The 27,927-nt window shown below is 37.4% G+C and overlaps 3 protein-coding genes across 6 annotated transcripts in view; 1 reads left to right on the top strand and 2 right to left on the bottom strand.

The window, feature by feature from the left end:
• The window catches only part of LOC127942812 (uncharacterized), a 92,368-nt gene that overhangs the window by 7,817 nt on the left and 56,624 nt on the right, over positions 1–27,927 (bottom strand). The gene's annotated exons all lie outside the window — the stretch shown is intronic.
• LOC127942795 (uncharacterized) overlaps positions 1–27,927 on the bottom strand; it is an 83,230-nt gene that overhangs the window by 7,778 nt on the left and 47,525 nt on the right. For both annotated transcript variants that reach the window (XM_052538755.1, XM_052538754.1), the window contains exons 2-4: positions 25,662–25,988; positions 25,279–25,440; positions 13,346–13,639 (exon numbers count right to left, since the gene is read on the bottom strand). In XM_052538755.1, coding sequence (XP_052394715.1) covers positions 13,346–13,639; positions 25,279–25,440; positions 25,662–25,988 — 783 coding nt within the window. The remainder of the gene's footprint in view (positions 1–13,345; positions 13,640–25,278; positions 25,441–25,661; positions 25,989–27,927) is intronic.
• LOC127942810 (nectin-2) lies at positions 1,111–21,961 on the top strand. 3 transcript variants are annotated; one of them, XM_052538789.1, is made up of 8 exons: positions 1,114–1,420; positions 7,999–8,108; positions 8,277–8,529; positions 9,556–9,852; positions 10,059–10,176; positions 11,134–11,282; positions 17,043–17,182; positions 17,267–17,499. In XM_052538789.1, exons 1-7 carry the CDS (start codon positions 1,378–1,380, stop codon positions 17,138–17,140), a joined length of 1,068 nt encoding a protein of 355 aa, XP_052394749.1. In that variant the 5' UTR covers positions 1,114–1,377; the 3' UTR covers positions 17,141–17,182; positions 17,267–17,499. The 3 variants fall into 3 exon arrangements, with proteins under 3 accessions (XP_052394750.1, XP_052394749.1, XP_052394748.1); XM_052538788.1 differs by having other exon boundaries at positions 1,115–1,420; positions 17,043–17,169; XM_052538790.1 differs by lacking the exons at positions 17,043–17,182; positions 17,267–17,499 and adding an exon at positions 21,518–21,961 and having other exon boundaries at positions 1,111–1,420.

The raw sequence follows: 27,927 nt of genomic DNA on the forward strand, positions 1-27,927 counted from the left end.
TTTTCCCAGGGAGCCCCCCTCGAAAAGTGGTTAGTTTGGGCTAGTTTTGAGTAGCACTTGGGAGGGCTTTGTTGTGATAACCTGGCAACCCTTTCCGTCAAGCAGGGATAATTAGCTAGTATTGCTAACGGACTCATCGAAAATACTTCATCTATTAAAGAGAAAATAATCACTTCATCTGATGTTTAAAGAAGGTGTTTAGGGCAGCGTGGATGAGTCTTAATATTCAGAAAGAATATCTCTTTGGGTTTGACACTTTAGTCTTCGCAACTTTACAGATCTTCTTCATGCACCAAGAGCTTGTAACACTGCAAAGACCTTTTAAGTGCTTCTAAGTTGATTTTTCATATTCAATTAGCCAAGTTTCATTTGCAAGGAGGAATAATAACATGCTTCTACAGTATACTGTAACTTCTGAACTTAAGATCTGTCGGAAATGTAGATCTGTAGAACTCCAATGCAATGGAAAAAATAGCTCTTTCCACAGATGATCTCCGGCTAGCTGTACATGTACCAGCAGAGAGAGCACTAGAGCTTCATTCGCCACTTGACAAACTGAAACTTGAAACTAGACTTGCCCAAAATATGTGGTTGAGGCTAGAAGAGATACATCAAAAACCGGAAGCTAACAATAAATGTAATTTCCTACCTATTAGATTGTTTTATTAACGTGTAAACCTACCTCAACCCTAAAACTACCCCTTATAATAATGCATAAATAGTAATTATTGTTGTACAGTGAACAAAAAAATGACACTATGTAATGTGATGTGCAAATGCCCAGTAGTTTTTTTGCTGTAGCCTATGCCATCTACCCTTAACCAAAATATTTCTGGCACTCGTTACTTGCTCCTTTCCATCCAGGAACATCATGCTGACTGGAAACCAAACAAAAAGTTCAAAGAGGACAAAGTACAAATTCAGCAGTTTAGTTTAACTGAAACGTACTGAAGTGAGGAAGTCTGAAAAAAAAACATTTTCGGCTGTATTTTTATTCTTTTATTTCTTTTTTTCAGAACGGAGTATTTTTAGGTGGCTTTCACTCTTTCACACTTTCACACTCTAAATGAGTATCGCTTCATGTGAAAATCGCCAGCTGTGACTCACATCACATTTTTATGTGGTTTTTTATGTGTTTTAGACTCCGCCTATGGTTTTGACAGCTGATTGTAAGCCAACTGGGAAGGAATGCGCTGAATACAGCGATACACTTCAACATTATGTTTCTGTGCTTGTCCATTAAAGGAAACCAGAGGAACCACACAACATTTTTTTTTTCATCTCCATCTGACTATTTTGGTATCTTTTTTGCGACTCTGAGCTGACAACAAAATTATTTTACAGTAGGTGGACTGTACACCCTTCTCTACGATAAACATGTCAGGACTGTTAAGTGCACTCATTCTCCTAATTATTCAAGGTAAGACAAATATTATATTGAGATAGTGAAAGGAATCATAAATAAGACAAATATGATGTTGAAATAATGAAAGGAATTATAAATTGTTACCGGTTATAGTTTTAATAACAAGACTCAACCAAAGCACTCATGATACGAATAATAAGAAGACAGAGATAGAAAGAGCAAATGGAGGCTGCTAAAGGCAGTTTCAACACTGCAAACATGAATACAAAGCTCCAGCAAGCCAGCAGTAAATCATCATATAGTTTATCAATATTTAGCAGTTTGTCACACTTTAATTCTTGTAATTAAGTTTATTTCCCATATTAATCACTTGACTTGATACTAGTAATCTATAACACATCATATTTTATTAAAACCATATTAATAGTAGGCCTATAAACAGTTAAAATATAGTATACATTTTCTAAATGAGTTGTTTATTAGTGTATAATTATAGAGCGGGGGTGGCTAATGGGGCTTAAGCCCCGAATGTTTTGTCAAAAGCCCCGAATCTTTAAGTGTTTTTTTTTTTTTTTTTTTTTTATAACTTTGTTTAGTTTCCTCTCAGTCTTCCAGACTGGAGCGGCAAAAAATGAAACAAAAGCTCTATTACTGTGCATGGTGGCAGACGGTAATGCATCGTCAAGCTTGTTTGCCAACTGCCAATAAAGCTAACGAAGTAGATCAATCTTTGTCATTGTCATTAGGGGCTGGTGGGCATTTTATTTCATCAGCGTCATAGCGTCACAGGCTAACCGGCTGAAATTAACATTATGGATGTAACAAAAAATTTTTTAAAAGGAACAATAACAGTACACCTCACCGGCCAGAGAGAGATTTAAAAGAAACGTTAGTCAATTTGGGGGGTTATGTTATCTTGTAAAACCGTTAAAAATGTATCTCAGGGCATGTTTTACAGCTAATCTCGACACATTAGTGGGATAAGAAGATAAATTAATTGAGAAATATAGCTGGAGGACAATTAAATACAAAATAGGTTGTAGGCTCTACTGGGTGAATTTTTCATTTTATTTTTATTTTTATAGTAACCATCATCATTTTCCCAGATAATGTATAGATTTTTAAGCATTCTATTATCAGCTTGAAAAAAAGTGCATTTAGCTGATGTAAATGGGGGAAAAAATTCTCCCCGGGGGAGTATGCCCCTGCACCCCCCTAGCTTGGGCTAAGCCCCGAATGTTTACATCATCTGGCTCCGCCTCTGTTTACAGGGGAGAGTTGGGTAAGATTAGCAAATTTTTTACTAGTGTGGTCCTCAAGATAAGAGAAAATGGCGCAGAAGGACAATGCTTGTATCCTATCCTAATGAAAGTGTTCCTATCATTTTAAATGGTCAGAATGTTTCAATGAAAAGGGTTCTAAAAGTATAGCTTCTTATAAAAAGTGTTCCCATGGCGCATTTTTCCCTGAGTTTGGGCAACAGAAATAGCAGCTTTTATGCGACCACTCTCAAAATGTACATGCATTCTGGAGACCTGGAATTAATAGTAAATATAACTGAACAGTAAAAGTCGCGCACTCGATTTTGTAGCACTAGATTATTAATAAATAAATCAAATGTCTTTTCCCCCGACACATTCATAATCACTTTGACGGTGCTTTGAGACAATTGGCTTATGCGCAAGCTTGAGTGCGGAATGCCTATATTAAAGTATGTTTAATAGATTATTATATTAAGTTAATCAATTTAATATAACGTGTGGCTAGTTGACTATAAAAGTCTTTAACCCAATCTCACGGAAATTCGTATGAATTTTACGAGGTGGCTTATTCGTACAAATTCGTACGGCCACACTTGTACAAATTCATACGATTTTTGCCAAGTCGTACATATTTAACGAGTTGCACCATTCGTATTAATTTGTACGAATGACTTACACCTAACCCCGCCCCTAAACCTAACCGACATAGGGGTTTAGACAAATCGTATAAAATCGGACCTAAGTGAGGTCATACAAATTCGTACGATAAAGCCACCTCGTAAAATATATATGAATTGGCGTGAGATAGTGTTGAAAGTGTTAGTAGAGGGCAGGCCTATTTAGCACAAGTAAGCATTCCATTTTTTAAATAAAATGCTACAATGACATTACGAAAAGAGCAACAGCTGGAAATCAAAAAGTTATGCATGCGTAAGGAGTCAAATGTTTTATTACCCTAATTAGATTGAATTAATTGTTGATCTTGTTTTCCCTTTAATACATACATTCAGCAAGATATTTTTTTATTACTTTATCAACCCTGGCAAAAATTGGTGGGGACATGTCCCGCCTTTCCCACCCGCAAATTACGCCTATGAGGGTGCTTGATAATACAAGTTATACAGTTACAAATATACAATTAAAAGAGAAGACAGGTCTGTAATGTCAGACCTTATATGTTTTGATAAGAATGGGCTCTCCCTCACTCTCTGAGCCTGCTTCTGCCTCATCTTCAATTGAAGTAGGGGAGAGTGGGGTAAGTTGAGCCACCCCCTTTTCTTGACAGTTGTACACCTTTACTGTTGTGTGACCATTTATTTTGGAACCACCCATCATTCATGCCAGACTGTGACAAGGAGAAACACATGGGAGGATCGGAAGGCAATCATTTACTTTAAAAACTGTTTTTGGCTTCTCAAAGATGTTCTGTTTTTGGCTTCTTATAACAGATATTATGGTTTTTACATCAAAGCAAATTTATCCAGGTCTTAAAATATTTATGATACATATAGGTGACCAATACCTGATCCTAGAAAATGGCAGTATCGGAGCCAATACCGCCATTTTCTAGGATACTTCTAAAGCCAATAGCTTAATGCAGCGGTTCTCTGTTTCAGTCTTCGCACCCCCCTGCTCTGCATATTTTGTACGTTTCTCTTATCGCTTTAGACTTTTGTTCTATTTGAACATAAGTGCCCTGTGAAGTGGACATCACAGGATATTCTGTCATGATTCCGAAGTGAACATATATGTTCCATTGTAAGTGCATTGAAGTGTGAGAGATGTGAATTTAAATTGTATTTATTTACAGAGGTATATGATGTCAAACTTGTCCATGTGTGAAGACTCTGCATAGCACAGTTCGAAGTAGTGAGCATGTCGATGGGAACACAGCTGCTGTGTCTCAGTCAGCCTTTCAGCCTTTAAACCCTGTCCGCGTTCGGTTATGACAGTCAGTTCAGTAAACTCTCCAAGTTCGTTCTGTGTTCTCATTATTATACTTGATTTGTAAATACATGTCTATGAATTTGTAAGAAGGACTTTAAATTCTTACCGTTGTTTAATGTTGTTTTGTGACTAGCTACCAAGTGTCTGTGAGAACAAAACATGAGCATAGAAAAAAAGATGATGTGTCGTAGATTATTGTATCAAGACACGTGTTTGTAATGTGAAATCAGTGTTGAGTGTAACGTGTTACTAAGTAACGCATTACTGTAATTAAATTTCTTATCCACTTAAAAAGAAATTATGGGATTACTGCTCATTTTTAGGAAATTTAATTACAGTTACTTATAAAGTACTTGCGTTAAATACAGTAAATAATTTCAACAGTTCTAAAATCAATATTAAATTTGAAATCTAAATGTATTGTCTAAAAATACAATTGAATGCAGCATCTTTAACCCTCTGCGCGCCAGCGCATTCACTTTCCTGATTCACAGAGAAACCTTAAATACTCAGATCCAGATAATACTAAAATCATTTGTGTACACTGACAATAACAACAAAACACTCTGCTTTGACAAAATAAAATAAAAACAAAAAAACAAACGGTGCACTTTCTGACATCTAGGTATAGTTTTTATAATTAGATAATATATATATATATAATACAAATAACACATGATTCTGTTGAATGAATGTAATGGCCATTTCTGTAATGTATTCTTACCTACATTAGTTAAAATGTATTTTTTACATAAACATATTTTATAAGCTGGGCTTTTCTTTCCAAACTGAAATGTGTTGTTTCACTTTTTTAACTTTGTTCTTAAGCTTTTTTGTTATTCAGATATGTTGTTATTCATAGTATTTCTATTCGTTAACCAAAGAAGGTTAATTTTTTAAATGAAAATTTTTAAGTAGTGCAGTTGTTTAAAAGTTAAAAGCTAACTATTATATATCTGACTTCAAAAAAAACAAAAAACTAAGAGTTTAATTTCTATAAGTTTTTTTTTTTTATTATTAAATCAATTAAAGTGTGACAAACTGTAAATATGATTTATCTGTTGGCTTGCTGGAGCTTTAAATTCTTGAAAAAGACAATACAAAAACAAAAACAAACTACCAAATGACTAATTCAGCTAATCTACTCCAGAGAGCGGCACACAGATTGTGAGTGATGCTACGGAACGGCGGGAAAACACAGAGCAGATTCACAGAATAAACAGATCTTTAGCAGAGGGGTAACAGAACGCTTTGAGCCCAGGTAAGGGTGGGGGGGGTGTAGAGAGGGGCACCTTAGGCGATGAAGGTAAAGGGGCAGTGGCTCTGTGCACGGCCCTGGGTAAGTTGACCCTAGTCAAGTCAGCACCATCTGTGTGTGTATATCTTACCCACTGACCTGACTCGGGTCAACTTATCCCAAACCCATCAGATGTTGAGTCTGGTTGCTGATGGGGTTGTTGAACTCTTCAGAACTGGTTCAGTAAAATAACTGCACAACTAGAAGTGTTAAACCGTGTGAACATCCAGCTCTTTTTTGCTGATTTCACAACATGTGATTTTTTTTCACTTTTAGCTTCAGTAGAGCACAGCTTCCTCTTCAGGTCAGGTTTGTTGTTTTCAACAGAAATAAACATGAATCATAAGATGATCAGAGTCTAGAGAAGTTGTGAATGTCTTAAAGCAGTGTGTTACGAAGGAGTCAGAGGCATGCGGATCCAGTCGCAGGTTTTTATTAGACAGAATGACAAAAGCAATGTCAAAACACAGGGCTTAGGCTGAGGCAGAAACAATATATAGGCTAGGGTCGAGGGCAGGCAGAGAATGTTCATAAATGGGGTACACAGACCCTGGGTAGTAACCGGAACCCTAAGAGAGGGTGAGATACAAAAGACAGGCAGAGTGGACGGCCCTGGAACCCTCCTGGGTGGAGCAGACAGAGTGGATGTCCCCCAGGGTTGACCGAACTGGCCAGGACAGCATGCTTGGGACTGGAGCCTGGAAGAGGCAGAGACAGACAGAGACTGAGGATTCAACAGTATGAGAGGTGCTAGTGTCCATGTGATGATATGGTCACATCTGGTGGTTGATGGGTGGAATGATCCTGGGCCGGATCATTACACAGTGTTTGATCTGCTCATGAGATCCTGAGAGTGTTTGGCTCTGCTCTCTCCTCTAACTGTCTTCAGCTCGTTTCTTCTTCAGTTCTTATCAAATGTCTTCAGAGTTTCAGAGTTTCACGAGTGTCTTTATGGAGCAGGAACAGATCACCTGCTAGAACTGTGTGTAAAAAAGTGTTCTTCAATATACAAATATGATTTCCTAGGTTCATAACGAGATCTCTGGAGTTTGATTGTAGACTTTGCTTGGCAAATCTTAGCATAATAACTTAAAAAAACACTGTCTCTAAAAAAACAAAACAGAGTGTCTCCTGGTGGATGAACAGTCAAAAGAAACATATTCATTGATGATAATATTCATTCATTCATTCATTCATTCATTCAGGGCAAACAAACATATTAAGCCTTTGATTTTTTTTTTTTTTTTTTTCATTTGAATTATAATCTTATATAATTCATAAAACAGATAGTTTGGGAAGAATGATAATATTGCATGTCAATATTAATCATGCTCACACTCCAAAAAAAATTTATTTCCATTGGCAAAAGATTATTGATCTAAATCCTAAAGTATAATACACATTTTTCATTTGCCAGAACTATGCCATCCATGCTGACTGAGGTGATTTGTATCTCTCATGTACATTCAGTTTATTATTACATCTCTCTATCTTCTACCCCCTTCCCTCCTTTCCATTCACACACTGTGCTGCTGTATGTTGAGGTGAGAAGTTGCACAGATTCTTATTGAAATGAGTTTATTTCAACAGCAAAAATTCAGTAAAAAACTGTAAATGATGGGGAGGAATGGAATCAGAAAATGTTGTGAGGCAGTTGTAAGTCTGCATGAGCACCAAGACTCTGACATGCACAGTGCTCCCATGACAGTGTCCCAACTGTTTTGTGTGGAATTTTATTTCTTTACCACTTTATACCCCGACTGACGTGCCCACACACACACACACACACACACACACACACACACACACACACACACACTCATGTACTCATGGTGGATGATGACTGCTTCTTGCAGAGAGCAAGCTGAATGTTTTTTTTTTTTTTTTAGATATTTTCACACTCTTGCATGCACACATTCACATCTAGGTTCACACCAAAAACATTGGCCTACTTGCTTTTTTTTTTTGTAACCTCACTTATCATTTCTTATTTCGCCATCCCTGAACTCCTGGACTGTGCTGTACTTGTTGAATTTCTCTCTGGCACGTTCAGCGAGGTGGTCGCGGGTCACCTGAATTTAGCAGTTGATTCCTGTTCTCAGTGTCTTTTCTCATTTTCTTTCCAGGGTCGTTGGCTCAGCGCGTGAGGGTGGAGCCAGAAGTCGTGTCATATCCTGGTCAGACAGTGACACTGCGATGCCAGTTTCCAAACCCAGGCAAAACCCAGCTCACTCAGGTCTGAAATCAGCTGTTTCCTGCCAGTCTAAACACAACGAATAAGAGTTTGTAGAAAGAACTTGTTCACTCGGTAGAAGTAAGAACTTTCTGAAAGCAGTTGATGTGCTGTAAGCATCAGTTGGTGGTCATCTGAATTGATTTTTGATTTGTTTCTGTTGGCATGCAGGTGTTATGGATCTTTGAACGAACTGATGTACAGCGGATCCACATAGCAGTTTTCCATCCAAGTTTTGGAGTAAATTACCCAATGACATCCCCTTTATCAGGACGTGTCAGTTTTGAAACACTTCCACCCTCTTTGGAGAACCCATCCATTAAGATCAGAGAACTGAAGATGACCGATGAGGGCCGATATATTTGTGAATATGCCACCTACCCTTCTGGCAACGAACAGGGAGTCACTTCGCTGGTCCTGCTGGGTGAGTAAGAGTATGTGTTTGAGTGGGCAAGAGGAAAAGAAACAACAACTGCAATGACTAATCAATAAAATAGTTTTAAAAAATGATCATAAACCTCATCATGAGTTTAAGCAAAATGCTTGGTGTGCATTCATCAAACTATTAATATATCCTTAATATTATTTAGTATGCATATTGTTTAAGATCTTTTTCTTCAATAAAATAAGGGGAAATTTAGTTTTTTTATCATTAATAATATTGTAGAAAAAAATAAAAACAAATGGACAGATTAGTTTTTCAGTAAAAACAGGGGGAAATTGTATTTTTTATTTGCAGTTATAATTAATTAAAATATATATATTTCCCCCAATAAAATACAAGGAAAATAGATTTTGTAAATCCAACTTAACAAAAAATTAATTAATAAATAAATAAAATGAAGAAAAAAAGAATTTAACAATCAGTAGGAACATTAGGCATTATTTATCATATTATTTGCATCACTAATTGATAGAATTATTTAAAAAAATACTGGGGAAAATGTCTCTTTTTAAGATCAAATAATCAAAACTGTTAAAAATAATAATAGACAGCATTTTTTCAGGTGAGGGAGAGGACTTCAATGACAAGTGACAGTTTGGATTGAATATCAGTATATTTGTCTGTTTTATGGAGCATACTCGGTCTCATGTCTGTGTCTGTTTGTGGGCTTAAAGGGGATTTATAAATGGTGATGTCAGATCAGTTGTGCTGCTGTTAATGCGTGTGAAATGTGGAAGTAACCTTGGCTGGTCTCTCGCTCGCTTGCCTCCTCTCTCTCCCTGCTATTGATCTGGCTGTTTATCATGATGAGAGATCATCACTTCCCTGTCGTTCCCTGTCTCCCCTGGCTTTTCTCCTTTCCTTTTTTTTTCGGGGTGAAATGTGAGTACAATCTGAGTGCTAGCGTGTGGCAGGACAAGCAGAGCTGTGATCCTCTCATCTTCTCTTACCCTCCTTCACATTATAGAATCAAAATAAAGGTCATACTCTCTCTCTTCCCAACAGCTAAACCGAAGAACATTGCTACATCTGTCACCGTTACCGCCGGGAAAACCCCAGTCATCGTGGCGCGCTGTGAATCATCCAATGGCCGTCCAGCAGCGAATATTTCTTGGTCCACGGCGCTTAACGGAAACGTGACGATGCCGATTGAGACGAAGAATCCAGATAATACGATCACCGTCCAGAGTGCCTACATGCTGGCTCCACAGCCGTCGGATAATGGCAAAGACATCAACTGCACGGTGTCACACCGTACCATGACCCAACCTGAGACCTTCCCGATGAAACTTGTTGTTGAATGTAAGATTTCAACCAGACCATTAAATACACCAGAAACTACTGATCCAAAGGCTGTTACACTGTTGCTATAGCTGAGAATAGTTTTAGTGAGTCATGTCTCTATTGGTCCAGGCCAGTAATGCCAGACATTAGTAACGACCATTAAATCATTCTTTAAGGCTAGTTGTTCGATCCTTCGATTTACTCTGTCTTTTTCTCTCTGTCAGATCCTCCCCAGGTGAAGATCGTAGGGTATGATAACAACTGGTACAGGGGTCAGACAAATGCATATTTGATCTGTCAGGCAGACGGAAACCCTGTCCCCACCACTGTCACCTGGAAAACGTGAGCATTTCTTTTACTTTTCAGTTTTATATAGTCTCACCCTTAAGCGGGGTTTACACTGTCATTACATTTTTAGGCCACATTTTAGTTTCTTTCAAAGATTGTAAAAGACTTAATAGGGCAAAATGTCCAGTATTTGTTTAATGCAGGGTTGTCCAATCCTGCTCCTTGAGACCCCTTTCCTGCAAAGTTTAGCTTCAGAACAACTGCCCACAAGTTTCTTGTGTTCCTGAAGACCTTTATTAACTGATTCAAGTGTGTCCAGTCATGCTCCCAAACAGCTGCCTACCTGATGAATTTAGCTCTAATCCTAATGAAACAAACCTGAACCAGCTCATCTAAGTCTTCAGGATTACTAGTGGCTTCTGTGGCACTCTGTAAAACATTGGCCCTCTAGCAGCAGGATTGGACACCTCTAGACTATGCAAAGAATCTTGGTTTCTAACAAAGTTTTGGCAGTGTCAAGAATTTGACAAAACTGTTGTGCAGTTTGAGAGCTCTTATGAAATTCAACTGGATGACTGGCACCAAAGTCTTGGCTTGGCCCACTTGAGATCATCTTGTACAGTCTGACAAACAACAAAGGTAAAACACTAAAAATCGTACAGGGCTTAAGATAACGCCCACAAACCATTTATTCCATTCATGAACCCTCTAATGCACATTGCACACAAAAATGGAAAGCATGTTTTCAATCAGGCACCCTCTGTTCTTATTGGCTGGCTTTGATACAAGTTCATGTTTGTGCATTTTTTTCAACATCAAGATGTTATTGTTATATCAACAGTTTCAGATAAACCGGCCGTTAAAGGGCATGTAACACATAACGTAAGGTCAGTCAGACCTTAGTGGGCAGTTTATGGAAAGTATAAACTTAACGCTGATAGTCAATGGGTCTTTTAAGCTTCAATTCGATCAGAAACACTGTGCTAATATTGTCTGGATTTTGTCCCTCAGTTTGTCCGGACTGATGCCTGAAACGGTGCAGGTGCAGGAAAATCGGCTCGTTCTGCAGAAGGTGGATGACACCATCAACACCACCTTCATCTGTGAGGTCAGAAACAGTCTGGGATACGGCAGAGATCAGATCTCCCTCTTCGTGAGGGGTGAGTCTGTCTGTATAGCATTCGATTACAGGTTCCTCTCACATTTCCACTGGGGTGAGTGTTACTTGTAGACATGAGCAGTAGTTGGAAAAATGAAACCGGATTTCATTCAAGCAAGGGGTTACAGTTCAGACAAAAGACCATAAGGCAGTTTTTTGGCACTTTTCTTGTCTGTATGTGTTTTGTTCATTACTCTATATGTCCTCAAGAACACCCCGCAGGCCCGTCGTTCCTCAGCCTTCAGCTGTTCCTCACTCTCTGATGCTGTATTTTTCTTTAGTCTGGGACTTTCTTGATCTAGAAAAACGTGTAAATGCCACACATTTCCTATATAATTCTGCAGGATGCTTTTCTAAAGAGAGTGGCGTGTGTGTGATTGCAGATATTGAGGTTGAGTGCAGATGTAGAGCGTCTGTAAATGTTCTCTCACATTGGGTCAAACATTTGAGAGAAGTTGTGTTTTTAAAAGAACAGGATTCATTTGAAATAGAAATCTTTTGTAGCACTTTTGATTAATGTAATGCATGGTTGCAGGATAAGCAACCTACAGTGTGGGTATAATTTTAGGGGGAAAACCCTCAAAGGTTATCCTCCATTTTTACTTTAGCCTGAAACAAACACGTATTCATCTGTGGAAATCCTTTTTACCTTACCAAAATATTATCGATCTAAATTGTCAATGAGGATTATTTTAGAAAAGGTAATACATATTTTTTTATTAATTTTACATTTATTATGATTTTCCAAAAATGCATTGTTATGATTTCATAAAGAAAAAAAATAGGCAGTGTATTAATAACATTTGTAAACCGAGTAAACAAATGACAAATGAATTTCAAATTTAAAAAAATAAGCTCTGTACATTGTGCTTTACTTAAAATTAAAATACATTTCTTACATTAAAATAAAATACATTAAGTTAGTATTCCTCAAGTGGGTGCTCTCCATAATATAATAAAGCATGAAGAAAACTTTATTCATGAGGGGAGGCAGACACATAAATAACCAAACCATTTTTTTAATAATCTAGAGCATTTATCATTCAGGATAACAATAAACTCATAAGAGGACGATCATAGATGACAAAAATCATGTATATATGAAACAGTAAGTGTAAAAGCAGATGCAGTGGTGGTCAGAAAAGAGTTTGTGAGAAACAGAGTTTGATCATCGTTCTGAGCTGAAACACACCGTCATCTCAGATTCCTGTCAGACAAAAGAGAAAACAAGCCTGATAAATGACAATCTGCTGCCAATTCATGCACTGGACCTGAACATCATTCAGAAACAATGAGCACATCAAGTATTATGGGATATACATCAGTGCGTATTATGGGATATGAATCAGTTGTTATATCAGCTAAAAAGAGACTCATTAGAGTGAATATGTCCATCGATGTACAGACAGAGATCAGCTAAACAAACTGAAGAAGATTACATATTATTACATATTAAATAACTCTTTGTGTAAAAACCCTTAAGAAAACTGTTATAATAATTGTGTGACTCACCAGAGACAGTAACATTGAATCTCTGGTTAACGGTGCGTCTGCTGCTGATGATCTTAACTTCATAAAGTCCAGAGTCTGTGCTTCTGCTGTTTGTGACGGTCAGAGATCCAGTCTGATGATCCAGCTTCACTCTGTTTTTGAAACTCTCGTCAAGAGCATTATATATAGAGATCATACTGTGCGATCTACTGAGTTTAGCTTTGAGCAAGTTGTTCGGTTTAAACGTTATGGTCCACGATATCTGATCAGCTCTCTGTGTTTCATTAAGACCAGAGTTTAGAGTGATTGAATCTCCCTCCATCACTGACACTGACCTCGCTTCATCTGGATCACCAAACACAGCTGAAGAACAAACAGAAGGAGATGAAAACTAGTGAATCACTAAAGTCTTTGGCTGTTTGAGATGCACTTTAAATCTCTGGTTCTGACAACTCAATAAACTGTATGAATCAAGAGAGTGGACAGGGGTGTTTATGAGAAAATATTATTGACCTATTGACCAAAATCAGGATTACGTATTCCAGAAAGCCGCCAATATCATCTCTGCTGTACCTGAACATGTGTGACAGAGCTGAGTGATGTCCAGATGTTGAGTCTGGTTGCTGATGGGATTGTTGAGCACACAGCTGTAGCTGTTTTTATCCTGATATTCCACCTCCAGAGGTAGAGAGAGACTGATGCTGAGATCAGACACACTGATGCTGGACAATAAACTGTTTCCTTTGTACCAGGAGAGAGTCACATGACCCACATTCACCACTGAACACACCAATGAACAATTCTGCTCTGAGGATGAGGATGAAGATGAAGAACAGTTTCTGCTGATGACAGGAACAGGCAGACGAGCTGGAAACATCAAAGAATAAATCAAGAGCAAGTAACTGTAATCAAGAGGTTACAATGTTTGTCAATGTGTTTAATGCTGATATGCTGTTAGTCTTCATTTCTCAAGACATATAATAGATTCAAATTTTAAAAAATTACACTGTCAGAGAGGAAAATGTCATGCAAAATGACAAAATGAAAAAAAAAAAAAACGCACGGCATCTAGGACATCTTGAGGTATCGCTTACCGGACCTTCACATTCTATACACACAAGCTCAAGCTCAATTTCAATTTTATTTAATATAAAACTATGCAGATGCCGCTCTGTGGCGCGGCAGGAATTTGAACAGCCTCCTGAATCATAGCGGGGCGCTGCGGACAGACGCCGAATAGCGCTGCCAGTGTTCACACAGTCATAGAAAACAAGGTGTTCGAATTATAAAGACGTGGCGTGACGCGATGTGGCGCTGCTCTTTTTGCCCGGTGTGCAACCCCTTTTATTTGCTAAAAACAGCCAAATCTATTAATTACAAACTTCATAAACCGGTCTTTTTAGGCAAGAACCAGACATAGGTGTCATGTAGGCTAATAAAATATGTTTTATGGGACTGAATTTAAGGGCTGTATTTAATGTGATTACAATTTTATTAAAACAATATAATGTTTCCTTCCCAAAGTTATTCAAACTGTGAATAAATTATGTACAGGCATGACATTATCACTATAAAAATAAAATAATTAAAAAAAATTGTTGTAATCACTGAAGCTCTATACACTGCGAAATAAATCCCTTACTTACATTGTACCTACATTTGCGCTTTTTTGTTTATGATGAAAGAATTCGCAGAATTCAGTCATCGAATGTGGGCACATTCAACAAAGCTGATGAGTTTCAGCGATGACTCATCTGAACGCCTCTGATTGGCCATTGTATTCCTAAGCGCAACAGAATTGTATGCGATTGGTTATAATACGCAGCAATGTTAAAAAAAAAATCCTCAAATGACAAATGAAATACAGTGCAACATGAGCGAATCTTGATTTAATGCCATAGTCGAACACGATTTTTCTCATTTATACATTGTTAGCAAAAGACGTAATAGATTTAATTTGTTTGTGCAGTGGCACTTTTGTCCAATTAAGTGGCATTTTTGCTCCAAGACCCCGTGGCCTTACACACGCTCCGCCTATGAATGTAACTTACTTACCATAGACAGTAACATTGAATATGTATCTGATCTCTCTGCTTCCGCTGATGATGCTTACTGTAAAAACTCCAGAGTCTGTGTTTGTGATGTTTGTGATGGTCAGAGATCCAGTCTGATGATCCAGCTTCAGTCTGTCTCTGAATCTCCCATCATCGCCATCATACAAAAGGATCATACTGGACTTAATACTGAGTTCAGCTATGAGTAAGTTGTTATGTCCAAACTTCCACTCGATCTCATCATCTGTCTGTATTTCAGTAAGACCAGAGTTTAGAGTGACCGAATCTTCCTCTGTCACAAACACTGACCTCACTTCATCTGAATCGCCAAACACACCTGAAGAACAAACACAAGATTCTGTAAACTGTATGAAAATTACAATTGAAATCAATTTCCAAAGCACACAAACGATTAACTATTGCATCTCTGTAGTGATTCTAAATGAAACCCATTGACTGATGAAGTTGATTTGAGCTCCACACAACAGCATACAGTGAAAACACCTTTACTTGAGATGAGAATCATGTCACAGTGAAATTAAAGCTGATGCTGTTTGAGCTTCAGTGTTTTTTATAGAGCCACCATTTAGAAAAACAAACTGTGAATCTTTCACAGAAACAACTGAAGCCATAAAAACACATAAAAAAAAAAAACTCACCAACCAGACTCCACAAACACAAATAGAACAAAATGAATTTGATTGCCATTTTCCACATCGTTTCTCGAAAGGAACCCATAAAATGTCTGAAACACGACTGGACTGTGATATTTATCTGGTTGTGTGTGAATCCTCCCCCAAACTCCATCACCGTATACTCTCAGACGTCCATCCTCTTTGACATTAAAATCGACAAGCTTTTGCTGATCTTACATTTTCAAATTCAAAACCAGGAATAGGCAAAATCCAGGCAATCAGCAAACAGGTTGTCTGAAGCAGTTTAAGTCAAAACCATTGGAAATTCAGAAGAAATAAACAGGCTTGGTAATGTGTTTCTGTCCACAGTGTTTTCAAGTGTTTTCCAAAAGTCTGAAAATACTTAAATCATCTTATGTGCATGTGTAAAATTTAATAAAACCTTGCAGAGACTATCTGTAACCTAGGTCACACTAATGCATTGTCCAATATGCAAATCATGTTTTGCTATATATTTTGTTACTGGTGGTGGTTTCTTTCCAATTTGCTCTTCTAGCCGGCTTCAGTATATTCTAAATATCCTGCAATTTGCATATTGTTAATGTAACATCATCTATCACAGCACTTCTTCTTCACAATCTCTATGTGTTTCTGTATTTTCCTTATGACAGGCAGACAGACTGAGAAACATGAGAGAATGGAAGATGAATGGAAATATTCAAGCATTCAAATATTCAAAATTAGTCAAAAATAGAGCATGTAAAGGAAATTAATTAATTAATTAATTAATCACAGACTAACATTTATTTTCCTTGCACTACAATAATGTTTTTGAAACTGAATGTCCCCAACACTTGGGCCAAAGTGAGTGTTTTGCAATAAATAAAGAGGAAACAGTACTAGACAGCTGTCTAGATTTGTTTATATATTTAACCTCATGACTTGAGTAGCAAGCTTAAGTATCTTTTATCTAGTAACAGAAGAAGGCCTGACGAGAGCATTAATAGTCCAGTCTGGAGAGAACAGGAGTGTGGATAGATTGGAGTTGTGTGGCCTGTTCCAATAGGACTGACCTGCTTGTCCTAATGTTGTATAAGGAAAATCTGCATGACTGGACAGTTTCAGCAATGTGGTCTGTGAAGGTTAATTGACCATCGATCAATAATCCAAGGTTCCTAGTTAGGTTCCATCCTAGTAATAACATGTAGATTGAAAAGAGAAGTGGTCCAAGCACTGAGCCCTGAGGAACACCAGTAGCTAGATGTTGTGACTTAGACACCTCAAATCTTCAAAACATCCTGAATGTCATACCTGAGAAGACTTGAACCATTGGAATGCATAACTTTTTTTGCCAGTCTCATAGCTTCAATAACCAAAAGCAGGGCCGTCTCGGTTAAGTGGCAATTTTTGAAACCAGATTGGTTGTTGTCTGGAAGGTTGTTCTGCGAGAGAAAGCTAGAGACTTGGATGAACATGACTCAACATCACTTAACTCTGCCACACATGTTCAGATAGGAGAGCACTTTATATATTAGCATTTATTGACAGAGCTGATCTGAGTTTGGTCTTTTTATTCCTCAGATTCTGTCCACTCTTGTGGTTCTACTGAAGCTGTGATCCGACTGGTCCTCTCTGCCCTGGTGGGCGTGGCTACTGTCCTTCTTTTGGTTTATGACTGAACAAGATCAAGCACATATTCACACATCAGGCACATGATTGATGTAATTTCTCACAAACTACATAATAATTTAAAAATATTTGTGAGATTTATTAATTTATGACTTGATATGTTCATCTTTTTTCAGAATGATTTGGAATCTATAGCAGAACGCTGAACTTAAAAGGACTTTAGTTTTGTTTTTTCATAATAAATACTGATGATTATGTCACCTTGTGCTCTCTATTTCAGATTTTTTAAATGTATTTATTTGAAAGGTATCAGTGCAGTTTTCCCTCAGACAACCAATTCTCACTTTACTTAGGTCCCTTTGTTACATGTATTTGCTTGCCTTTATCAATAAAGTAATCTCAGTCTTAAGAGTCTATGTGCAATTTGTATTTGGATTCATTGTTACTTCAGCTTGCTATTCAAATCACAAGGTTAAATATATACACAAACCTAGACAGCTGTCTAGTTCTGTTTCCTTATTTGCTATTACAACACACTATCTTTGGCCCAAGTGTTGGGGACATTTTGTTTTCAATAGCACATAAATATAATGCAAGAAAAAAGGAATGTTAGTAATAATTAAAAATACCCTCACGTGCTCTACATTTGATCAGTCATGGTTCCTCTCAGTGTTTCTTCTTCGCCTGCCTAAATATCTTCATTCATCCACATTTATCTCTATTCTTTCATGTTTTCCACCTCGTCTGCCTGTCATCAGGAAAAAAACAGAAAAGTGTAGAGATTTTGAAGTAGGATAAGACATGCTGTGACAGACCATGTTATATTAAAGAAATGCATATTGAATAATATTTATACAATATAAAGTTTACAATGCTAAACGCACGCTGAATTTGCATTTACTTAACAGTAAGGCTTGGCCTGCTGAATTCAGTATCAGATGAGTATATAATTGCTTAGCATACTACAGCAGCCCTCGTGTGAAACCCTCATCGTGTTAAGCACACACCCCTTGTCTGACTGAGATGGGTGGGGTACTGGTCTGCTCATCTTCAGTGAGTGGATATTTAATCCTTAACATTCTTTTTGTGATAATAGCTCCTTTGAATCACCCAATTAAAAGACAGTTGATTATTGTCCCCCAGGTCAGCTAATTAAGTTCTTGGAGTAGTTAGATGTGTTACTCTCATTCTTCCCTGAGAATGGTGCTTCTCTCATAGTACTTCAAGACTTGATACACTTTGAAAAACCTCAGGCAGCTTACTTCCACATTCTGCTTGCCTTGCTTGACCTCTGACTTTGTTGCAACCTGGAATTGAAATGCTGGTTTCGTCTGGTCAGAGGAGAACTGGCCCCCCAACTGAGCCTGGATTCTCCCAAGGTTTTTTTTTCTCCATTCTGTCACCGATGGAGTTTTGGTTCCTTGCCGCTGTCGCCTTTTGGCTTGCTTAGTTGGGGTCACTTCATTTACAGCGATATCGTTGACTTGATTGCGAATTATTGCATAGATACTATTTAAACTGAAATTAGATGATGACATCACTGAATTCAATGATGATTTAACTGTCATTTTGCCTTATTGACACACTGTTTTCCTAATGAATGTTCTTCAGTTGCTTTGACGCAATCTTTTTTGTTTAAAGCGCTGTATAAATAAAAGGGACTTGACTCAAACAACTGCAGCAAATCATACATCAGGTAATCAATTGGTCAAGATGTCATCTACCTGCTAAGAGAACACAATTGGCTGCCACACTCCACACTCAAATTGCCACCATTGACGATGACCAGCCTGTCGAAACACTCTGGGTAAATGTGACCAAGATGATCCATGACGCAGCAGGAGAGTGCCTCATTGTGACTAAGCCAGGATGACAATTCTTCAACAAACAGGTCTGGTGGTGGATCTACAAAATACAAGTAGTCACATAGGCGAAAAAGACATTTAAGTTGTAGCGTGTCTTGCGGGTGGCCGACGACTGGCTAGAGTACCAGTGACTAAAGTTGAAAGCCTAAAGACGCTTGCCATCGCTCTACCCTGGACTTTGGTTAAGTGATGAATATGAAAGAAGCCAACCACAGAGTCCTCTTCAACTCCCTACCATTTTGCAGTGCTGGAAAGCATACTTTGACTCAACAAGGAATTCTTTCATTCACCAATCACAAGTGCTCAGCCCTGCAGAGGTCGAGCTTGCTATCAAAAAGATGAAAAATGGAAAGGTCCCCAAACCTAATGACATTCCCGCTGAAGCGTGGAAGCTACTTGGACACCAAGGTGTTAAAGTCCTCACTTGACTTTTCCACAACATCATCGACAAGGGTGCCACAACCTCAGCATGGGCTGCCAGTGTTATAATCCTGATCTGGAAAGGCATAAGTGTCGGCGAATGCACCACTCACCGCCCAATCCTCCTGCTCTGCCACACCATGAAGATATACAAATGTGTAATCGACAACCGTCTCCAGAAGATCATCGCCATTGGTCCCAATCAGTGTGAATTTACATAAGGTGGATCCAGCTCCTCTATGCAAACACCACTAGCGTTGTCCAATGGCCTGCCAGACTGTCCAAACTATTCCCAATCACCGTCGGTGTGCACCAGGGATCTGCCCTCTCCACGCTTCTGTTCATCCTTTGCATGGACATGGCCACAGCAGATGTTCAACTGCATTAGCACTGGTCACCTCTTTTGACTGATGATATCTTCCAAGCTGACAAAACCCATTTTGGGCTTGAGCATTAACTGCAAGATTGGAACAAATGGCTGAATCTGTACAGACTGTGCATCAACATCAAGAAGACTAAGTTTGCACCTATGGAGGATAGATGCTAGAATGAAGAAGAAGAAGAAAATAATTGGTTAGAAATGAAAATGAAATTATACCTACAAAAAAGTAAAAGTAAGTGAAAAAGTTCTAAAGTAAGTGAATGAGCTTCATCATGTCTCTCACAAGCTATCATGGTTGCTTTATTTAGTGACACCTTGCAGTGAAATATATTTACCAGCCACTAATTTCTCAGTTTGGCTTCATATTTCACTGAGTTTGGACAAATCTGCTTACAGTCTCTGATTCTGCTTTAGATCTCGCTGACATTCATATTAAGTGAAGAAATCTTTCAACCACAAACTACTGACCACAACACATAAATGAGATTAATTCACGCAGAATGCATGTTTAGAATGAAAAACACAAGGGGGTGCTCAACATCATAAATGTAATAAAACATGGAGAGACTCTTGAATCTCAGACTGAGAAAACTTCATTAAGAAAGACAATCAAATACAGATGACAAATAGACAGCAGTAGTAAAGTGAGGTATGTGTGTCTTAACGGAGAGAAATATAAACAAATAAGTATTTCAAAATGAATTTTTAAAAAAACTGACACTGAAAAATTAAGAGAGATTTTATGTTCAGAATTTGTTGCTTTTTGGTCACAAAAATTCTATAAGGTGGATAAATGGACATCGATTCCAGCTGATGAATATGTAAAGCAATTCCAAATAAATGAAGATTAATAAATGATTAAAATGTTTATGAGAAGTCACAGGGATTTTTGAAAAATTTAGTAAATTTGAACTAATTACTTATTTAAATATGCTGAATAATTTTAGAAATAGTTAAAGAGATAGATTTTTATATAAACCAATATCTAACTTAAAAAGAAAGACTGTCAAACTAAATCTAATGCTCTTGGGTATTTGAGCTTCATGAATTCAAACTTTCTCTGGCAATAAAATCTATTATTTCTGTATGAGAGTAGTATCATTTTTAGTGCCTTGTCAGCATCTGAGGCTATATTCATGGAAAAAAAAAACTCAATTACATTAATTCAAATATCACATGAATATGACTAAAACCAAGCAAACAAACAAACACAGCATTAAATTAGCATATGATAAAAAATTCTAAACCATTTACAAGCAAATTCTTACTGAATAAGACCTTAACTGAACAAATATGAATCAATTTCATAAAAGAGCTTTTCACTTGCAATAAAAGTGGGACAGTCTTCTGTATGAGAATATTAGTGAATGTTAAACCTTTCTGACTAATTTAACTAGTATTTTATTGCATGCTACCAGAACAGAAGCAACTGAAATCATAAAAACACATTTCAAACTCCAGACCAGGGAAACATTCACAGACTGAGATGAGAAGCTTCCAGTGTTATTAACAAACTACATCTTTCAAACCAAGTATGTTCACTTACAGGTGCGTCATGCATGTAGTATAGTCTGAGGGAGCGACAAACTTGTCGAAATATTCCCAAACTTGTGAACTTAAATAGCTTAATTCTCAAATTTGGGTAAATGCATTTGGCACCTTAATAGATCATGTTAGTTCATTTATAATAGCGATGTAGACTAATGTAATCTATCAACTACGCATAAAACCCGTCTTTCTTTGCTTCTCTGTTTCCAAAGTAACTAGAAATTACACAAGCTTCAGGATGGATCCAGCCTTTATGAAGATCTGAGATGACCTGAGAGATGATGCCAATCCTGCCGAGGACCTCAGATGACGACAAACCTGAACCAACATACAAAACTACCAAATTTAGCTGTAAGTGAGACTGAAATGTATAATCATTTCTGGCAGGGTTTGACATGAAAAGACTTGGCTTACATTAACTTCCCAAAGAGTGAAGAAAAGTACCCCGCCAAATTGACAATGTTACCCACCACAGCTGATTTTAAGTGGGTGTTTATTTCAAACCCTGAAAACTGGTTTTTACTGTATATTTTTGCCATATGGACATCACCTTGACATAATCAACACTGAAAAGCTACTCATAAATATAATGTAGAAACTTTAATTTTCCGTGAAGCTTCTATGCAGTGATTTGCACCCCGAAAATACAAATAAACATAAATTGAAAAACGTGAATTTTTACTTAAGTACTTTATTTAAGGGTGTCATGTCATAAAATATTAATATGACTGATTTTGTTTTTAATGTGAAGTTAATAAAAACATCAATAAACATTAATAAGGCATTGATATTTGGTTAAATTTCAGTTGCGATGTCGGTTGAGCAAAATTCATTGTCAACTCAACGTCTTGGTTGAGGTTGATATTTTATTGTTTTTAGGTTGTGTTGTAAAGCAACCAACGTTAAGTCACTGTCAAATACTGACGTCAACCCAATTTTCACACTCAACCAAAATGCAAGATCTGTCTACTGTAATGTTTGGGGTCCAACGTCAACCTGATGTTATCTGGTGCCTGTTGAGTTACATTACCAAAGACTATTTTTACTGACTTCAATCTAGCACAGGTTTAAGCACTCAAACTCTTCACAACTGGTTCAGGAATAAAATGACAGATGAGCTGATCTGTAGTAAAATGAAGTAAAACTCCATGTTCATCTTAAATAACTGCACATCTTTAAGTGTTAATACATGTGACTGTCTGGCACTTTTTTGGCTGATTATTTCACACATCGTCACTTTGAGCTCCAGTAGGGCGTCCACTTCTCGTAGATCCAAGGTGTCAGCTTCAGCAGAAACAAACTGACACATAACATGTGAAATATGCAAAGACACTCTAAATGCTTACTTTGTTCAAAAAGTAGTCCTTACAGGAACTACAACTTTTTTAAAACTAGCAGAAGGACATTGCAAGCCTTTTACTGGTAAAATAACATAATAACAAGTCTTTCAACAGTTAAAATCGTATCATAAAAACAACACAGCATCACAAAATACCTGTTAAAAGCCATATTCTGAGTACAACATTAACTTTCTATAAAAATGAAGCTCAATCAACACGATTTGTACAATTCTGGTAAAAAAAAAGAAAATGTTTTAAAGAAAATGAATGCTGGAATTAACATTAAATCACAAATTCTGTTGTTTGAGCTCATGTTCTATTAACTTAAGAATATTCCTTCAAAAAACTGCTTAATAAATACATCCTGAAAGTCTTTCTGAGATGAGCACACACATGAGGGTTGTCCCTCTTCTCAGAGACCTTTCCGCTTGTTTTGCTTCTCTGTATCCGTCTTTTATCCAGTGAGTGTTGTGATTCCAAGAAAACATCGTCACATAAAAACAAGCAGGAATATGAGGAAGCTTTTCATTTGTCTTTAACCCTTGACCCCATCAGATCTGACTGTGGCTCTCAGATCACATCAACCGTTCTGTGAAGCAAATAAAGTCTACATGTGTACAAGACAACACCAAAACGGCCACAGCTGATGTGATCATATTAAAACACTAACATAGAGCTCAGGCAGAGGGGCTAGACTGGAAACAGACCTCACACAGATCCACTGAACACAAAACTTCTTCTTGTTGAGTTGCTTCTCCAGCAGGAGAATCAGGGCGGCTTAAATTATCTGCTTTCGGACAGCATTAGAGCATTTGTCTCTCAAAAGAAAGAGACGATCCTGGGAGATTAAAAGCAGCCTGGGAGAAAGACCTGGCAGTTGAGCTCTCTGATGATATGTGGGGTAATACAGGTCTGTTCAGTAAACACCAGACACCAACTGATCCAATTCAAGGTTGTTCACCGCTTGCATTACACTAAAAACCAAACTGCTTACAATTTCCCCCTCTGTTTCACCAATGTGGAAATGGTGCAAGGTGGCAGACGATCTAACTTCTCATTCTTTCTGGTTTTGCCCTTTATTGTCTGGGATTTGGTCATGCATATTTGACTTTTACTCCAAGGCTTACAATAGGCCTCTTCCACCGGATACAGAATCTTTGGTTTTTCACAGCGCAAAAAATAAAAAGAAGAAGAATGGTAATTGGCCTTTCGTTTCCGACAAGCATTGTATACTAAAAGACCAGTCACAACAGATTTAGCCAGCCGACCAATCAGAGCACAGTAGGCTTATAGAAGGGAGGAGTTTGTAGACAAAGAACTGCTTCGAACGAATCGTTTCAATATCATTGAATTTTAAACCTGTTGTAGGGGACTCCAGCACTTTAAAATAACATATGATCATATGGAGGTGAGTAAAACCTGCAGAAACTCTGGAAGCTCAGAGTGAGAAAACTTTATTGATAAAGGCAAGCAGATACAGATGACAAATAGAGATCTGAGTGTCTTGTCTGAGAAAATATGAACATTAAGTCTTTCAAACTGGATTTCTGCATAATCTAACATTAAAAATGCAATGAAAGAGTGCTTAATGTTTTATTGAGTTCATGTTCAGCCAGTAGAAGAGCTTCAGTAGTAGAGATGTCTGATCTATACAATAATATTCGCAACTCTTCACTACCTTTGAGGTGATCTTGAAAAAAAAAAAAAACACTAGAAGAACAAAGATGCTCTTAAAGAACCTTTAAAGTTCAGCGTTCTGCTTTAGACTGCAGAAGAATAAAGCTATACATTAATCTCACAAACATTTATCTATACAGTATTTTGAGAGAAATGACATCATCGCTCGTGTAGCTGATGTGTGAATTTGTGCGTGATCTTAGATGTGTTTGATTTGAAGCGGCACTGTGCAGACCGATCGGTGGATGACGTCAAAGTACCGCGAGAGTCGTAGAGAGCAGACGGCTTCTTATGCTTTCAAATCATTCTTCGATCGCTCATCGTTCTCTGCATTGCTGCTTCTAGTCAAACTCTAGTTCAGCTCTTCTGGATCTGATGTCATAAACCAGAAGAATGACAGTAGCCACACCCACCAGAGCAGAGAGGACCAATCGGATCACAGCTTCAGTAGAACCACAACAGTGGACAGAGTCTGAGGAATAAAAACACCAAACTGAGATCAGATCAGTCAATAAACATTAATATCAGCGCCGACATCAACTAATATCAGCTCTGTTGTACCTGAACATGTGGGACAGAGCTGAGTGATGTCCAGATGTTGAGTCTGGTTGCTGATGGGATTGTTGAGCACACAGCTGTAGCTGTTTTTATCCTGATATTCCACCTCCAGAGGTAGAGAGAGACTGATGCTGAGATCAGACACACTGATGCTGGACAATAAACTGTTTCCTTTGTACCAGGAGAGAGTCACATGACCCACATTCACCACTGAACACACCAATGAACAATTCTGCTCTGAGGATGAGGAGTTTGATGAAGAACATTGTGAAGAGTTTCTGCTGATGACAGGAACAGGCAGACGAGCTGAAAACATGAGAGAATGAAGATAAGAACAAATTTAATCAACAATCATATTTTCAGCTGTGTGTTGAGTGAGTGTTTATACAATCTATCACCTGAATCTATCAACTTCTTTGCTCCAGTTATCTGCTCCATTTCAGCTGTTAAATCTTTTTCACCTCGAAATGACCTCAAAATCTGATCATCATCTGTTATTTCAGTAAAACCTGAGTTTAGAGTTACTGGATCTTGCTCCGTACTCTTGACTGATATTTCTTCTGTATCATCAAACACACCAGAACACACAGAAATAGGGTTTGTCACAGATCAAGACATTTAAATAACTTTAAGGTTGTTTATGAAAGTAACAAATGTACACTTTAAATTAATAATAATGTTATAAAACTATTCAACAGAAATAAAAGAAGCAAAATGGTGTGTGGATTAATGTTGAATAATAATATTCAAATAAAATGGGTGAAACAAATATTTGACTCACCATTCACACTGAGCTGGAAAATGAAGCTAACACGGTCAACCTCTACTTCATAATTTCCAGAATGTTCAGTTCTCATGTCGGTGATGGTCAGAGATCCAGTTTGTTTGTCCAGCTTCAGTCTGTCTCTGAATCTCCCGTCAAGAACATCCTCATTTACAGTCATGCTGTCAGTCTGTTTATTGATTTCAGCTATTAAAGTGCTTCCAACTGAAAACCACCACTGAATCAGACGACCATTTCTTATTCCAGTAAGACCAGAGTTTAGAGTGACTGAATCTCCCTCGTTCACTGACACTGGCTTCAGTACATCTGTATCAGCAAATACTCCTAAATAACAGAGTTTTTCACTGATTAAAGCTGTAGAATGAATGATGAGTCAATAATATTCTGCAGCAGTGCAAAGACAAAATATGACGAATGAAAAGAGAAATAGATTTTAATTATATTTAATGTTTAACGTCACACTAAAACTAATGCTGTTGGCGATTTGACCTCATAATATAATTCAGGGGATATAGTTTGGTGAATTGGACCAGAAGAGCCGAAAATGCAGCTTTTATCTCTGATTGTGGCTGTGGGTTTTTGGGTTTTATATGACAATTTTCTTTTCTCGGATGAAAATGTGGTTATGAGGGATAAACCTAGTCTTTTCAATGGCACAGTCTGTGCATAAAAGATGGGTAGTAATTGATTACATATAATCTAGATTATGTAATCAGATTCCAAAATAGAGAGGCCACACAGCATTTGACCAAAGTTTTAGGAAGGATTTTCTCAACATTTTGACATAGTATCAACTACTAAACACATTCATTTTTATTTGAATTATTGCTCAGTTGCTTATTTAAGCAGCTTTTCAATAAATCCATGAATCCCCTGCAGCTCCTTCACGAACCCCAGTTTGGGAAAGCATTATGTAATGTAACGTTTAATGCACTTCATGTTGTTAATAACGATAAATGGAATATATTATTGTTTTCTTTGCATTTTTATATCACTATTATGCCAGATGATCTTGTTTTAATAAATGAGTTAGCTCAAAAGAAAACTAAAAATAGTCTGATTGTATTTAAGGGGTCATATGATGTGATTTCAAGTATTCCTATCTTGTTGGAGTGTTACAAGCTCTTGGTGCATAAAGAAGATCTGTAAAGTTGCAAAGACTAAAGTCTCAAATCCAAAGAGATACAGGTACTCTTTATAAAAGGTAAGAGTCAACCACATCCCCCTAAAACGCCTCGCTCTAAAACGCGCCTCATGTCAACGTCACTATGTGGAAAGATTTGCATAATGACACCCAAATCTTTACACAAATGAAGTAGGCATAACTTGTATTCGTGCTTTTGCCGCTGCCGCCATGTTGTGGAGACTCTGTGTTTGTTGAGAAAACAAAACTACTTTGTTTGGCCTTCCAAATGAGGCCACAACTAGAAATCAGTGGTAAAGTTGTGTTTCTTCAAAAAAAAAACACAGTCTGTAAGTACGTTTTCATATTTAAAGAATTTGCCACTGACGATTCAAACAAAAGTTTTGAGAAGTGTAGAGTAGCTCTTGTTGTTTGTCGTCTCTCTGATCACAAACGCAGACATGGTTTTATGCAGTGGTGGACGAAGTACACAAATCAAGTACTTGAGTAAAAGTACAGATACGAATAATAAAATATTACTCCAGTAAAAGTAAAAGTACTCCTTTTTCAATTTTACTCAAGTGAAAGTACAAAAGTACTCAATTTTGTATGTACTTAAGTAAAAAAGTACTGAAAGATAGATGTTTGCAATTTTACATAGGCTAATTTAATTTTATATTAGCACTTTTTTTTTTATAATCCTACTGCTCAAAATACCTTTTTCCAAAATAACCACTATATGGAGTCAAGATATATTTTTGTTGTTGATATTGACTACGCTTACGAGAGTAATGTTCACTGTGAAGCTTACACTGTGATGTACCTGAGAGAAAACAGAGATGATAATCTGATCTTCATCAGTAAGAAAAAAGTATTTTAAAGTTTGTGGTTTTACAGAACACCACAGTTATATATGACAAGATAATAAGGCCTGCAGTTAGGAAGAACATCTTAAGGAAAATATAATTATATTTTTTTAATGATTTTTTTCTTCTCAAACCTTGTCTGCGGTGTAAAAACACCCCTGGCCAAACGGGGTGCATCTCTTCCCCTCTTTGAAAATTACTGTAGTAACCATGTTCTGAACATCACATCCTTTCTTTTCTCCCCAGATGTAATCTATATATCTATATATCTATA

The sequence above is a fragment of the Carassius gibelio genome, chromosome A22, assembly GCF_023724105.1.
Source record: "Carassius gibelio isolate Cgi1373 ecotype wild population from Czech Republic chromosome A22, carGib1.2-hapl.c, whole genome shotgun sequence".
In the NCBI taxonomy this organism is placed as follows: Eukaryota; Metazoa; Chordata; class Actinopteri; order Cypriniformes; family Cyprinidae; genus Carassius; species Carassius gibelio.